Raw genomic sequence first — 11199 nt, 5'->3', positions numbered from 1 at the left:
ATATAAGGTCTAATAGACTGGGCTATGACCAATCAGTCGAAAGCCTCGGGAGTTTCTGAGAGTGATAACTTTATAATCCCGCCATTCTACCTAGTGAATGGCAATTTCAAGCCATCACTATTCCATATCGTAATAGGTACCGCCTATTGCCCCACCCATTGAAACTCGTTCGTGGAGGCAACGTCTATTTCTCTTTACACCCAAGTCATTCCAATCACAGCCGGAACCATGTCAGACGAAGCAAGCAATGCAGATGCAAAGAGGACCGCGAAAGGACCTTCTCAAACACAGTGGCAATTCATCGATGCTTCCGACAACAGCAGGAGTACTTTGACAAAAGTGAAGCGTCATGTTATGCAGGAATATATGCGCCAGAAGCGTCAAGCCGCAGAACAGTCTGGTGCTGAAGTTGAAGAAAGTGCGTCGCAAAGCCGGGATCAAGGACAGAAGCCACGGCCGCCAAAAAGAACTATTGACCGAGCCAAGGATACAAATGTAATCCGACAATTGGACAAATCGCATGAAATGGCGGCCTATGTGCAACGACACATTCTTGAATCTTCCCCGGATCACCCGCTCGAACAACCGCAGCTGAAGGAGATTGTGGAGACCCATGCTATAGAGGACAGGGTCCACCCTGTCCCCAGTCCTGTCTTTCTGACATCATATGGAGACATGCCGTTCCGAAGACAGGTATTCTATTCGTCCCCCGATATTCTAAAGACCTACTCCTCCCTATCCCAAAGCAGCACCTCGGACATCAGTACTCCGACCCCATCGTCGTCCGCCCCAACGACCCCGCTTGAGATGACATTGTCACCGAAAACAATCTTAAGTGCCGCACGCACCGATCCGTTCAACAGCCTGCCACTCGAGCTCGATCTTGAAGGTCAGAGACTGTTTGACTTTTATGTCAATGAAATGCCTGCATGCTCGTATGGTAATCATTTCCGGTCATCTAAGGCGCACAACTGGTACACAGCAGTCTTTGTCCCCGAAGGCATGAAAGGACCAGTAGCGTTTCAAAATACAATTCTTGTCCATGCGGCCAACACCTGGGTTTGGGTTCGCGATGAGGAGCCCGATGAAACCGCGCTTTATCATCGTGACCGTGCGATTACCATGCTTAGAGAGCACAGGGAACGGAATCCGGGTGATATTTCTGATGAAGCGATCATAGCCTGTCTCAGCGCTGCAGGGCTCGAAGACTTTGACCCTCGTCCGGGCCACAAGCAAATTAGTTGGCTTCATATGCGAGCTGCAAGGGAGATGATTCGCGCCCGTGGGGGGCCATCTGCTTTTGAAAACACACGGCTAGGAATGCTGATCAATTGGCAAGATTACATTCTCTCGGGATATGAAACCGAGGGACCTAGCTTTTTCTTCGAATATGATTCTCCGACCTCACCGCAAATGACAGTGCCTTATTATGGACAATTAAATCCAAACCTGATATCTGCTTCAGGAATTGCACCGTATACTATGTCTTTTACCGAACATCATCCGCTTTCCCCATGCGAAGAAATTCACAATCAATGCAACGAATTTATCAACTTCCTCAAGCGTTGCGAGCAGCTCGCCGTCCACCAACGCAAGACCCTTGACCTGGCTATGGCGCCAGTACGTCTTACTGCATTCCGACAGAACTCATTGCTATATCAGATACTCGCAGCACCTCCAGGACTGCGCTTTACAGCGTCGGGGAACCGTAAGCAATTTGTTGCACGGCTAGTCGCATTGGTTATGCTTAATTCTGGCTTGTGGGATTACCGAAGCTCCGTTCTGTATAGCGAAGCCTTCCTCAGGGGCTTGGAGCAGGCTGTCTTAGATAGCGAAGTGAACATGAGCGGGTCAGTTGAAGCCTTGTTGCAGATAATGCTTGAGTGTGATGATGCGTCAATCAAGATCCCTGACACGATGTGCTATCTGCCGCTTCACGGTGGTAATCCGGACTTTACACAATATTCCCCGACTGCTCAGACACCATACAGTCGGCCGTGGTTCGCAGGACGAATGCTCAAAGTAGCCAAACGGCTCAGCTTCGATACCTGGATGAATGTGAACTACTTTCTTTTCTCCTGCTTAACGTTGCATCCTGGCATACCCTCTGTTTCCGTTTGGGAGACTGACTTGCGGCAAGAGATTTTGAATGCACCTCTCACTCAATATGTGATGCCTTCCCTGCATGGTCAATGACCCTTACGACCTGGACCTTACGCTTTACATTCTTGCTCATGGGAAAGGACCCACTATGCATAATGCTCCAGCTATCATATTTGTATCTTTTTTTCTTGTGTCTCTCCCTCTCTCTTCATCCCCCGAACGCCTGTATAAGACCGTCCGAGGCAAGAGTTGGATTGTTCCATGTGTAAATGCATTGTTACAATTTTTATCGTTTTTGGTCACTGGCTATGATTAATTGTTTATCTCTATCTTATTTTTTTTTTTTTTCACCCCTCAATATACTCGTGGTGAGACATGGAAACGCTACCTTTCCTCCAATCTTTACCGTTCGTGATTCCTGGTTTTCTGTCTGCATGGATGGACAAGGAGAAATATTGTTTCTGATGACGTCTGAATTCTTGAATCTATCTTTATACTATATAAACCTGTTCTCATTGGTTGGTCAAGGCGATATTGGTTTCCACTCGATGTTCTGAAGGGTGACTGCTGTCCTGTGTGCTCATGACCATCAAGGTAACCTTGCCTTTAACCCTCAACAGCGAGGGTCGATGGTGATCTACATCATCGGCAGACTTGACAATATCTTGGGTGAAGATATTGTCAATTTCCTCGAGTGACTTGCCGGCAGTCTCTGGGTACATAGCCCAGACAATGATTGCCGCAACCCAGTTGAATGCCGCAAAGCAGTAAAAATACTTGAATTGGATCTGTGACTGGGCAATCGGCGTACACTGAGCGAATATCAAATTTAGGCTCCAATTGGTGGCCGTCGCCACGGAGGAGCCTCGGGCGCGAATAGCAGTGGGGAAAATCTCGGATTGGTAGATCCAAGAGATGAGTCCTAGACTGGTATAAAAGAGCGAGAAAACGAAGAACATGGCTATGGCAGCACGGACAGCATTGGGGCTCGATGAGCTCGCACTCGCAAAATCACCGTACACCTGTCCCAAGATAGCTTCCACACACATTGTGGCGCCCATGCCTAGCAACGACGGAATGAGAAGCTTACGACGGTCGATGCGATCGATAAAGAGTATGAACACGGTGTTCCAGAACTGGGCCAATGCTCCCCATATGCCCTGTATGATAAGCGAAGTCGACTGCGACAAACCCAATGATTGGTACAATCTTGGGTTGTAGTTCTGGAGCACGTTCGTGCCTGAACACTGTGTGAAAGCCTGCATCCCACAAGCAAGAAGCACACGATGACGCCAGCTGGGCTGTGTGAACAAAAGCTGACGCCAGGAATGAACGGCCAAGCGCCGTTCCTCGGCGATGCTGTCGCAGATCTGCGTGAATTCGGAATCGACCAGTCGAGCGTTAGTCTGGCCCGGGACTAGGTGTAGGCGATTTAAAACAGCCCGGCCAGCAGTAGAATCGCCCTTTTCAATGAGCCAGCGAGGGGATTCGGGTAGAAACCACACACCACAGCTAAGAATAATGGCAGGAACTGCTTGGAATGCCAAAGGGAAACTCCAGGTGAAGTTCCCCGTGCGAAGAGAACAACCATATCCCACCCATTGCTGAGGGTGGTCAGTCAGTGACCAGGAGCGAGCTAGTTCTGGATAGGACATCACCTACAGCGACAACAACTCCGAGCCCGATCATCCATTGCTGCATTGAGCCTAAAAAGCCACGGATACGGGGAGGGGACAGCTCACTCTTGAAGAACGATCAGAGTCGGCTACAGTCTACCGATATCATGGGACATGTTACAGGAATACATACACAGTAGACCGGAATGATCGCTGACATCAAGCCAACGGCAAGACCGGCGACCAAACGGCCCGCGATGAGCATGGCCACGTTGACAGCGCCAGCTTGCAGCGCGGCCCCGAAGCTAGCGAGCAGGCCGCCGGTGAAGAGAACAGGTCTCCTCCCCCACGGGTCGGAGAGGTAAGAGACCAAGACCGAGCCTAAGATGGCACCGCCTGTAAAAGTCAAATCATGTCAGACGGAGTGATCAAATCAAGCAATCTAATCGGCGGGACTGTCCGAACCGTTATACGATGCAACAATGCCCCCTGTTGCTGCATCAGAAGGATTGTGGAAACGCTGCTTGAATGAGTCCTGGTCGATGACGGAGGAGATGACTCCAGAGTCGTAGCCAAACAAAAAGGAGCCTAGACTGGCGAACAGGCAACAGAGCGTGACGAGAAGATAGGGCATTGTTCAACTCCGGGTCGAGGTGTTGAATCGGTGTGGGGGAGAAGGAGGATGCGACGGCTCCTTTACCTATATCTAGTAGATACTATCGATCGCTACCCATGAGGATATCTAAGTATCTATCTATTCCTGGTGGGAATTTAGCGGCGCTATGCGATACGGTTGCGTGCTATAGCCATGACATAACCCTATCTCGAGCTGCAGCCCAGTCGGAAGCAATGCAAGATCGAGGTTGTACGACCACACTCCGACGGAATGATCATGTGCAACAAAATGGGACATATGAGGGGGGGCAGAAGGATGAAGCTCACTGATGAAGTACCAACAGACTCAGACGAGAGACATGGGTGGATTCAGGGGGTGGAATAAAGCAGGAATCCATCAGCAGGTTGAGATTTGGATTGGGTCGCAGAATCAGTCTCCAGCCCAGAGGAAGAACTAAGGCCGGTTAGGGTCTTCGGGCTCATCCAATCCGTCGCCGAACATGCGATCCCCACCGGGGACATGTTATTAACTTCTTGAACTTATTGTTGCCCGTCGAGATTGCTGGCAGTTCCATGGATCGGGGCATCCGCCGGGAACCATCAAATCAGCGGAGATACATACCGTGGGCTGCGATGCTTGTTTCCTGCAACCGAGGCAGCGATCGGCCTGGTCGGCCTTGACGCCGAACTGCTGGCCGTTTTTCCAGCTAGCCCAGCGGCTCTCTCGAAAAAAATTTCTGTGTGTCGGAGGTCCGAAAAGACGGCATCGTCATGGCCAGAAACTCAGAAAAGGCCTTTCCAGTTGCGCTTCCTGCCGCTTGTCACCACCGGCTGGATCCAGATCAGCCCTATTGTGAGCGATTTTTTTTTGGAGGATGCTGGCCAGCTAGCAGTTAATCTAATTTGATCCCTGGGATTTTCCCGTGCGATCCTCGCTGTCGTTTTTGACTTGAATTTCTCTCCTCCCTTCGCAGGTCCGTCTATCTATCTATCTACTACTCAGCTTGGCTTGCTGCCCTGGTGCCTTCGCGATCCCCCCAATCGGATACAGGGTCTGGGCCACAGCCTTTGCATCGGTGGATCTGCCCGTCTTGTCCGTCTTCGTCCCCATCCATTCATCATCCATCCATTCATTCTTCTCATTCTTCCTCCATCATCATCATCAGCATCATCATCATCGTCGTCGTCGTGTCCGTCACCGCCTTCTTCCAACCATCACCGCTCCTCCCCTGCTGGCCTGCAACTAAGGTTGTTCTTTTTTTCTCCGACCTGCGGGCGTCCAATGTAATTTCCCCCGTCCCTCGTGTGTCTGTCTGCCTTTGGCCTGCCCCCAAATCCTTCCCCCTCCAATCACCCCCATTCCGCCCACTTCCCCTCTTCCCCTCGTACTTTGTCCGGACGGAGCAAAACCGCCTGAACAGCCATCCCCGGTTATTAGGATGGTGGTTAGGCCTGCTACAGTGCATTAGCGATCTTGATTCTTACCCGTCCTGGTTACTATTTCCGTGCTGCTGGGTTATATGGCCACTTGACTCATTAGGTTCCTGCAACGCAATCCTGACTAATTCGGGGCTTACTCCATTCTCCAGAACTCTTCCTTCGTCATCTCCAACAACCCCGATCAAGGAATCTCCAAAACCAGAAAGAAAAAAAGGACAGGGAAAAAAAAGAAAAGAACAGAAACACAAAGGAAGGGAAACACGAAGGAATAGCAGATCCTCTTTGATCAACTCTGCCTGGATTACCGATTGATCCACCGCGATCAATCCTTTTTGCTAACCACTCTCTGTGCCTTCCATGAACCTGTGAGAAGAGTCAATTCCACCCTCGTGGAGATTGCGATAACGGTCGGATCGCCACGCGGGCTATTTCTCCTTGCTGATCGGATTAGTCTCCTGTCAACTATCGTTCATCTTCCTATCAATCAGTTCCACATCCTCCTCATACCCCCTTGCATGCCTTTGCGCCGACCGCCTTGAGATCTTCTGCTGTCCCTTCCGCACCTCTCATCTCCCCTCATGGCATCCGCTCCCAGTCCGGCGCATGCCGACAATGCGAACGAGGACGATCCCTCGGCTGCGTCCGACTCGTTCTTCTATGCCCACGAAGACCACGACGCCTCTTCCGGCCACGATCCGTTGGAAAAGGATGATGGACTGGCCGACACCAAGCCGGCGAAGGATCCTCTTCCGATGCAGAAGAGACGTCGGGTGACGCGCGCCTGTGATGAGTGTCGTCGCAAGAAGATCAAGTGCGATGGGAAGCAGCCGTGCACTCATTGCACTGTCTACAGCTATGGTAAGCCTCGACTGTTGATCTTTTTCAATGACCATTAGAACTTCGCTCATTGATACATCTCCGTAGAATGCACGTATGATCAACCGTCAAATCGTCGTCGCAATCCCGCCCCTCAATATGTCGAGGCTCTTGAAAACCGTTTACACAAGGCGGAAGCCCTTCTGCGCGTTGTCCTCCCTGATCTCAATCTTGACGACCCACAATTCGATGTGCATGCCACGGAGCAGATGTTGGCGGCCATCAAGCGAGAGAAACAACAGCAACAGCAACAGCAGCAGCAGCAAACGGCAGCGGCATCGCTCCCAGCCACCAACGATCGACGCCGAAGTTCCGTGGCCATTGCGGGCCCCGCCGACCCTTCTGCAGATGGAAATGGCGGGGATGAGTCGCTTCTTGAGTCGATGGTTGATAATTCTGGCTATTTAGATCTGGACGACCAGGGTCATTGGGACTACCACGGGCACAGCTCGGGCATGACCTTCATCCGCCGACTGCGCAAGCAACTAGGCGCTTCCGACATACAGCCGCCGTCAATCCGGTCGCGACCGGTCAGTCAGTCCAAGTTTGACAGCCCGAAGTCCGTGTCGGAGTCGCCGCAGGATGCGTCATTGCCCCCCACCCACGATCTGCCGCCGCGGGATGTCGCACGGCGATTGTGTCACAATGCATTCGATGACGGCTGCTCGCTGATGCGCTTTGTGCACGAACCCTCGTTCTACGCCATGTTTGATCGGATATACGATACGCCGCCGGACCAGTTCACCAACGAAGAAAACTCATTTTTGCCGCTCCTCTATATCGTCATCGCGGTCGGTTGTCTATTTTCGGATGGCGGAATGGGTGCGCTTGATGTATCTGGATACGAGGGTGCCATTGGCCAAGGGTAACTTGATCATGTCCCCGATCGCCCACGGCGGGTTGCTTAAACCAGTGATACTAATGCATCATAGGTTCCAATACTTCAAAGCGGGCCAACAGCTCTTAGAGATTACTGATTGTCGCGACTTGATCTCTCTGCAGGCGATCTGTTTCATGGTCCTCTTTCTACAGGCTTCCGCTAAATTGAGCACCTGCTACTCCTACGTGGGCATTGCCCTTCGTTCCTCCCTGCGACTAGGCCTGCATCGCAAAGTGACAGCGCATTTTACACCTCTCGAGCAGGAGCTGCGGAAACGTATCTTTTGGGTTGTACGAAAGATGGATGTGTACGTGAGCACGATGCTGGGTCTCCCCTTAATACTGAGCGACGACGACATTGACCAAGAGTACCCGGCATCCGTCGATTCGGAGTTCATCACCAAGGATGGCATTTTGCCCATGCCGGCGGATCACATACCTCTTATGGCCGGGGCCAATGCGCATACCCGGCTGTCCAGCATCATCCTGAAGGTTGTGAAGTACATCTACCCGGTGAAGCATGCTCAGCATCGGGCTGGGTCGGACCAGCGCTATGTGGTGAGCCATTCCAAGATCCGGGAGATAGAGAGGGATCTCCAGGCTTGGATGGAGGAACTGCCGGCAGCACTACGTCCGGGAACGGAGGTCTCTCCACAACTTGAGCGGTAGGTTGACTCAGACCGGTTTCGGCGGCGATCTTTTTCTAACTGGTTTGTAGGATCCGGCAATTGCTGCGGATTAGCTATGCTCACGTCCAGGTGATGCTATACCGTCCCTTCCTACACTATGTTTCCAGCGGCTCGCAGGCTCGCGGGGTGGATCGTCGTTCCTACGCCTGTGCGGCGGCGTGTGTCAGTGTCTCCCGGAACATCGTCCACATCACCACGGGCATGCACAAAAGGGGATTGCTAAATGGTTCTTTCTGGTTTACCATGTACACGACATATTTTGCCATTCTGTCGCTGTTGTTCTTTGTTCTGGAGAATCCTGATTCTCCCACGGCCAAGGACGGCGTCCTCAAAGACGCCATGGAAGGCAAAACCACACTGGCGGGGCTGGCCAAGAAGAGCATGGCTGCAGATCGTTGCTCCCAGAGTCTCATCTGTTTGTTTAAGAACTTGCCCGAGCTACTCAAGAACCGACAAAGCGCTACCGCCACCCGTGCAAACCTCAAGCGCCCAGCGCCGTCTGGTGGCGGCCGATCGACCGCCGCCAAAATCCCGGCCACGGGGATGCCGCCGCCGCAGCGGGCCAGCACCTTCCCAAACCAACTGCTGCATCGATCGACAAAGTCGGAAACCAGCAACACGCTCAAGAGCCTCGACGACAGCGCCACATCGCGCAATGCCACAACCAACCTCCGTCATAGTCAGCCTCCGACGTGGTTCCCGTCCACCCCAGAGCCGCCAGCAGACACTGTGTCGACGCCCTCGGAGACGGCGACTACCAATGCTTCGGCCCGAGCTTCCCCTGTATCGGCGTCATTACCCGCGGGAGACTCCTCGGCTGCCAGCACATTCAATGCACAGGCTTTCGCAAACACCTGCAACTTCCCCGACCTCATGCCTATCATGTTTCCCTCGGACGATCCGTTTGCCTACCCAACGCAACCGATGTCGACACTGGAGAATGACCACTTCCAAGATGCGACTGGCGCGCCCGTTACTGGGCAGTTTGCACCGGGAATGGTGTCAACGGCCGACACCAACGGGTTAAGCGCGCTCGCGGCGTCAACACCGACAGTGGATGGGTTCGGAAACTTCCCTCTCTTCGCGGGCGGAACACGCAGTGGCCTGGGCCCCAGCATCTCGAACCGTCTGGCAAACCAACAACAGATGAATACCTCCCGACTGCAATCGCCCGGCTCACATGCATCAACGCCTGGCACCAACGGCGAGGTCGTCAACAGTCCGGACCTCGTCTCTCTGCCGAACCAGAATTTCATGTGGCAGGGATACAACTTCCAGCCGCCGAACTTCACCGCGGAGGCGGCTGTTCCCGCAACCGCCTCGAATCTCGGACAATTCGGCCTGGGTATGGATGACAGTAACCCAGGGGGGTTGGGGATGGGGCTGGATCTGGGGCTCCCGCTCGATGATATCTTCGGAAATGGTGATGCGTGCCGACCAGGCGCACTGGGCGACGATTGGACTCAATGGATGAATGTGGGAGGCTAAATGTCAAGGCGGTTATATACCCATATGTATGCGTTTGGTTTGATTATGAGGATCCTATGACGAGGAACGGAGTACAGACGGTGTTGGAGGGAGTATATATATGTCATGTTACGTAATGTTAACCAATCAATCATCTATACCATTGTCTATCTCGATACCTACTACAACTACCTACCTACCTACCTCGCTATTTATCCTTCATAGTCGCTATCTATCCTTCATAGTACACAATATAGTACACACATGTTATACAGAAAGCAACCGATATATACCCCGATCCCATAGTCCCAAAAAGGAAAGAGGGAACAATTCATCCCCTCCTCCGCGGCGGCTGATACCAACTCCAAATATTCAACCCAACCTTCAACCCCTCAGTGACGGGGAACGCGGCATGCCACGTCTCAGGATACCCCGTACCATCAGATTTCAAATTCTCCCAGAAGATGGCATTCCCCTTTACGGGCTTAAACGTGATCCCGGTGACATTATCGCCCATCTCGCAATCCAAGAATTGACACCACTGGTCTCCGCGCGGCATCTTGAGTCGAGGGAAGTTTGTGCCTCCGCCCTTGCAGTCATCGCCGAGGTATACCATGAAGGTGCTTAGTCTGTCGCCGCCGCGAGCGACGGACCCGGCCCAGTCGAAGTGGTGTTTGTAGTGGCCGGAGACGTTGTAGCGTTGGGCCCACATGCGCTCGATGTACAGGTGGGGTTTCCAGCCTTGGAAGGAGGAGGCGCGCGATTCGAGGCAGCGGACGGTGTTGTCGCGGGGGAGGAGGGCGCGGTCGGAGAGGCGTGTCGAGGGGTCGACTTTGGTGGTTTGGCCGTTGTAGATTATTGAGGGGGTGTAGTTTGGTTCACTTTGGGGTTGGGTGGGGTGGTTAGGATATTGGGATTGGGATTGGTGAAATTGGGGATTGGATTGGTGTTTATTTGAGGGGAAAACTGGAGGGTGGACGGACCTGATCTTCACGAGGTGGTCGGCTTCCTCGTCGGAGAGGAAATCTTCGATGTAGATGATTAGTGGGTCCTTGGATAGGAGGTGTACCCGGTAGGTATCTTCGGGACATGTTGGGGTGACTCCGTCGGGGAGACTGAGGATCTCGGGGTCGAGCGTGATGTCGGTTTCTGCGTCGGGGGTGTCGGTGTCCGGGTCGAAGATGTCGGTGGTTACGGGGAAGAGTTGGCGGAGGAGGGGGGCGATGACGAAGAGGTAGATAGGGAGGAGGTAGAAGAGGGAGGTGAGGAGGGTGGAGGGGGAGAGTTTGGGCATTTTAGTGGGTCGAAGGCATTGATGTGATGGTTGGTGGTGTTTGTGCGACTCGGGGACAATGTAGGGGATAGGGATGGATGGTGGTTGGTGAATGGTCTGATCGGAGATTGATATGATTGTGTCGCTGACGATCGGATCGGTCGGGAGTTGATGCTGGTTAGTCAGCTATGAACAGTTGGATGCGGTGTGAGTTTGTGACAGGTGACTGCCGGGATATGGC

General features: G+C 52.8%; 4 protein-coding genes across 4 annotated transcripts; 2 read left to right on the top strand and 2 right to left on the bottom strand.

Annotated features, from left to right (window-relative positions):
- The first annotated feature begins 164 nt into the window (after positions 1-164).
- BO94DRAFT_575866 (sigma-70 region 2 family protein) lies at positions 165-2469 on the top strand. The gene has a single exon (XM_025615103.1). The coding sequence runs from the start codon at positions 229-231 to the stop codon at positions 2194-2196; it is 1968 nt and encodes a 655-aa protein (XP_025466392.1). The 5' UTR covers positions 165-228; the 3' UTR covers positions 2197-2469.
- A 69-nt stretch (positions 2470-2538) lies between these two features.
- Positions 2539-4730, bottom strand: BO94DRAFT_536026 (sugar porter family MFS transporter). Its single transcript, XM_025611921.1, has 4 exons — positions 4185-4730; positions 3913-4115; positions 3766-3846; positions 2539-3707 (listed from the first exon to the last, which is right to left on the bottom strand). The coding sequence occupies exons 1-4, from the start codon at positions 4351-4353 to the stop codon at positions 2616-2618; spliced, it is 1545 nt and encodes a 514-aa protein (XP_025466391.1). The 5' UTR covers positions 4354-4730; the 3' UTR covers positions 2539-2615.
- A 1360-nt stretch (positions 4731-6090) lies between these two features.
- BO94DRAFT_536024 (putative C6 transcription factor (Mut3)) lies at positions 6091-9846 on the top strand. Its single transcript, XM_025611920.1, has 4 exons — positions 6091-6632; positions 6699-7515; positions 7583-8194; positions 8248-9846. The coding sequence occupies exons 1-4, from the start codon at positions 6353-6355 to the stop codon at positions 9704-9706; spliced, it is 3168 nt and encodes a 1055-aa protein (XP_025466390.1). The 5' UTR covers positions 6091-6352; the 3' UTR covers positions 9707-9846.
- On the bottom strand, positions 9827-11199 carry BO94DRAFT_494052 (oxidoreductase, 2OG-Fe(II) oxygenase family). The gene is made up of 2 exons (XM_025609218.1): positions 10669-11199; positions 9827-10566 (listed from the first exon to the last, which is right to left on the bottom strand). The coding sequence occupies exons 1-2, from the start codon at positions 10977-10979 to the stop codon at positions 10017-10019; spliced, it is 861 nt and encodes a 286-aa protein (XP_025466389.1). The 5' UTR covers positions 10980-11199; the 3' UTR covers positions 9827-10016.

This window comes from Aspergillus sclerotioniger, assembly GCF_003184525.1.
Source record: "Aspergillus sclerotioniger CBS 115572 chromosome Unknown BO94scaffold_17, whole genome shotgun sequence".
Lineage (NCBI taxonomy): Eukaryota > Fungi > Ascomycota > Eurotiomycetes > Eurotiales > Aspergillaceae > Aspergillus > Aspergillus sclerotioniger.
This window is presented reverse-complemented; position numbering and strand designations above follow the sequence as displayed.

Coding starts and splice junctions, on each gene's coding strand:
- BO94DRAFT_536026 (XM_025611921.1), bottom strand. CDS start 4,353: ATGCCCTATCTTCTCGTCACGCTCTGTTGCCTGTTCGCCAGTCTAGGC. Junction 4,116..4,184: donor CATTGTTGCATCGTATAACG/GTTCGGACAGTC, acceptor TGACTTTTACAG/GCGGTGCCATCTTAGGCTCG. Junction 3,708..3,765: donor GGCTCGGAGTTGTTGTCGCT/GTAGGTGATGTC, acceptor GACCACCCTCAG/CAATGGGTGGGATATGGTTG.
- BO94DRAFT_575866 (XM_025615103.1), top strand. CDS start 229: ATGTCAGACGAAGCAAGCAATGCAGATGCAAAGAGGACCGCGAAAGGA.
- BO94DRAFT_494052 (XM_025609218.1), bottom strand. CDS start 10,979: ATGCCCAAACTCTCCCCCTCCACCCTCCTCACCTCCCTCTTCTACCTC. Junction 10,567..10,668: donor GACCACCTCGTGAAGATCAG/GTCCGTCCACCC, acceptor CCAACCCCAAAG/TGAACCAAACTACACCCCCT.
- BO94DRAFT_536024 (XM_025611920.1), top strand. CDS start 6,353: ATGGCATCCGCTCCCAGTCCGGCGCATGCCGACAATGCGAACGAGGAC. Junction 6,633..6,698: donor TTGCACTGTCTACAGCTATG/GTAAGCCTCGAC, acceptor ACATCTCCGTAG/AATGCACGTATGATCAACCG. Junction 7,516..7,582: donor GAGGGTGCCATTGGCCAAGG/GTAACTTGATCA, acceptor AATGCATCATAG/GTTCCAATACTTCAAAGCGG.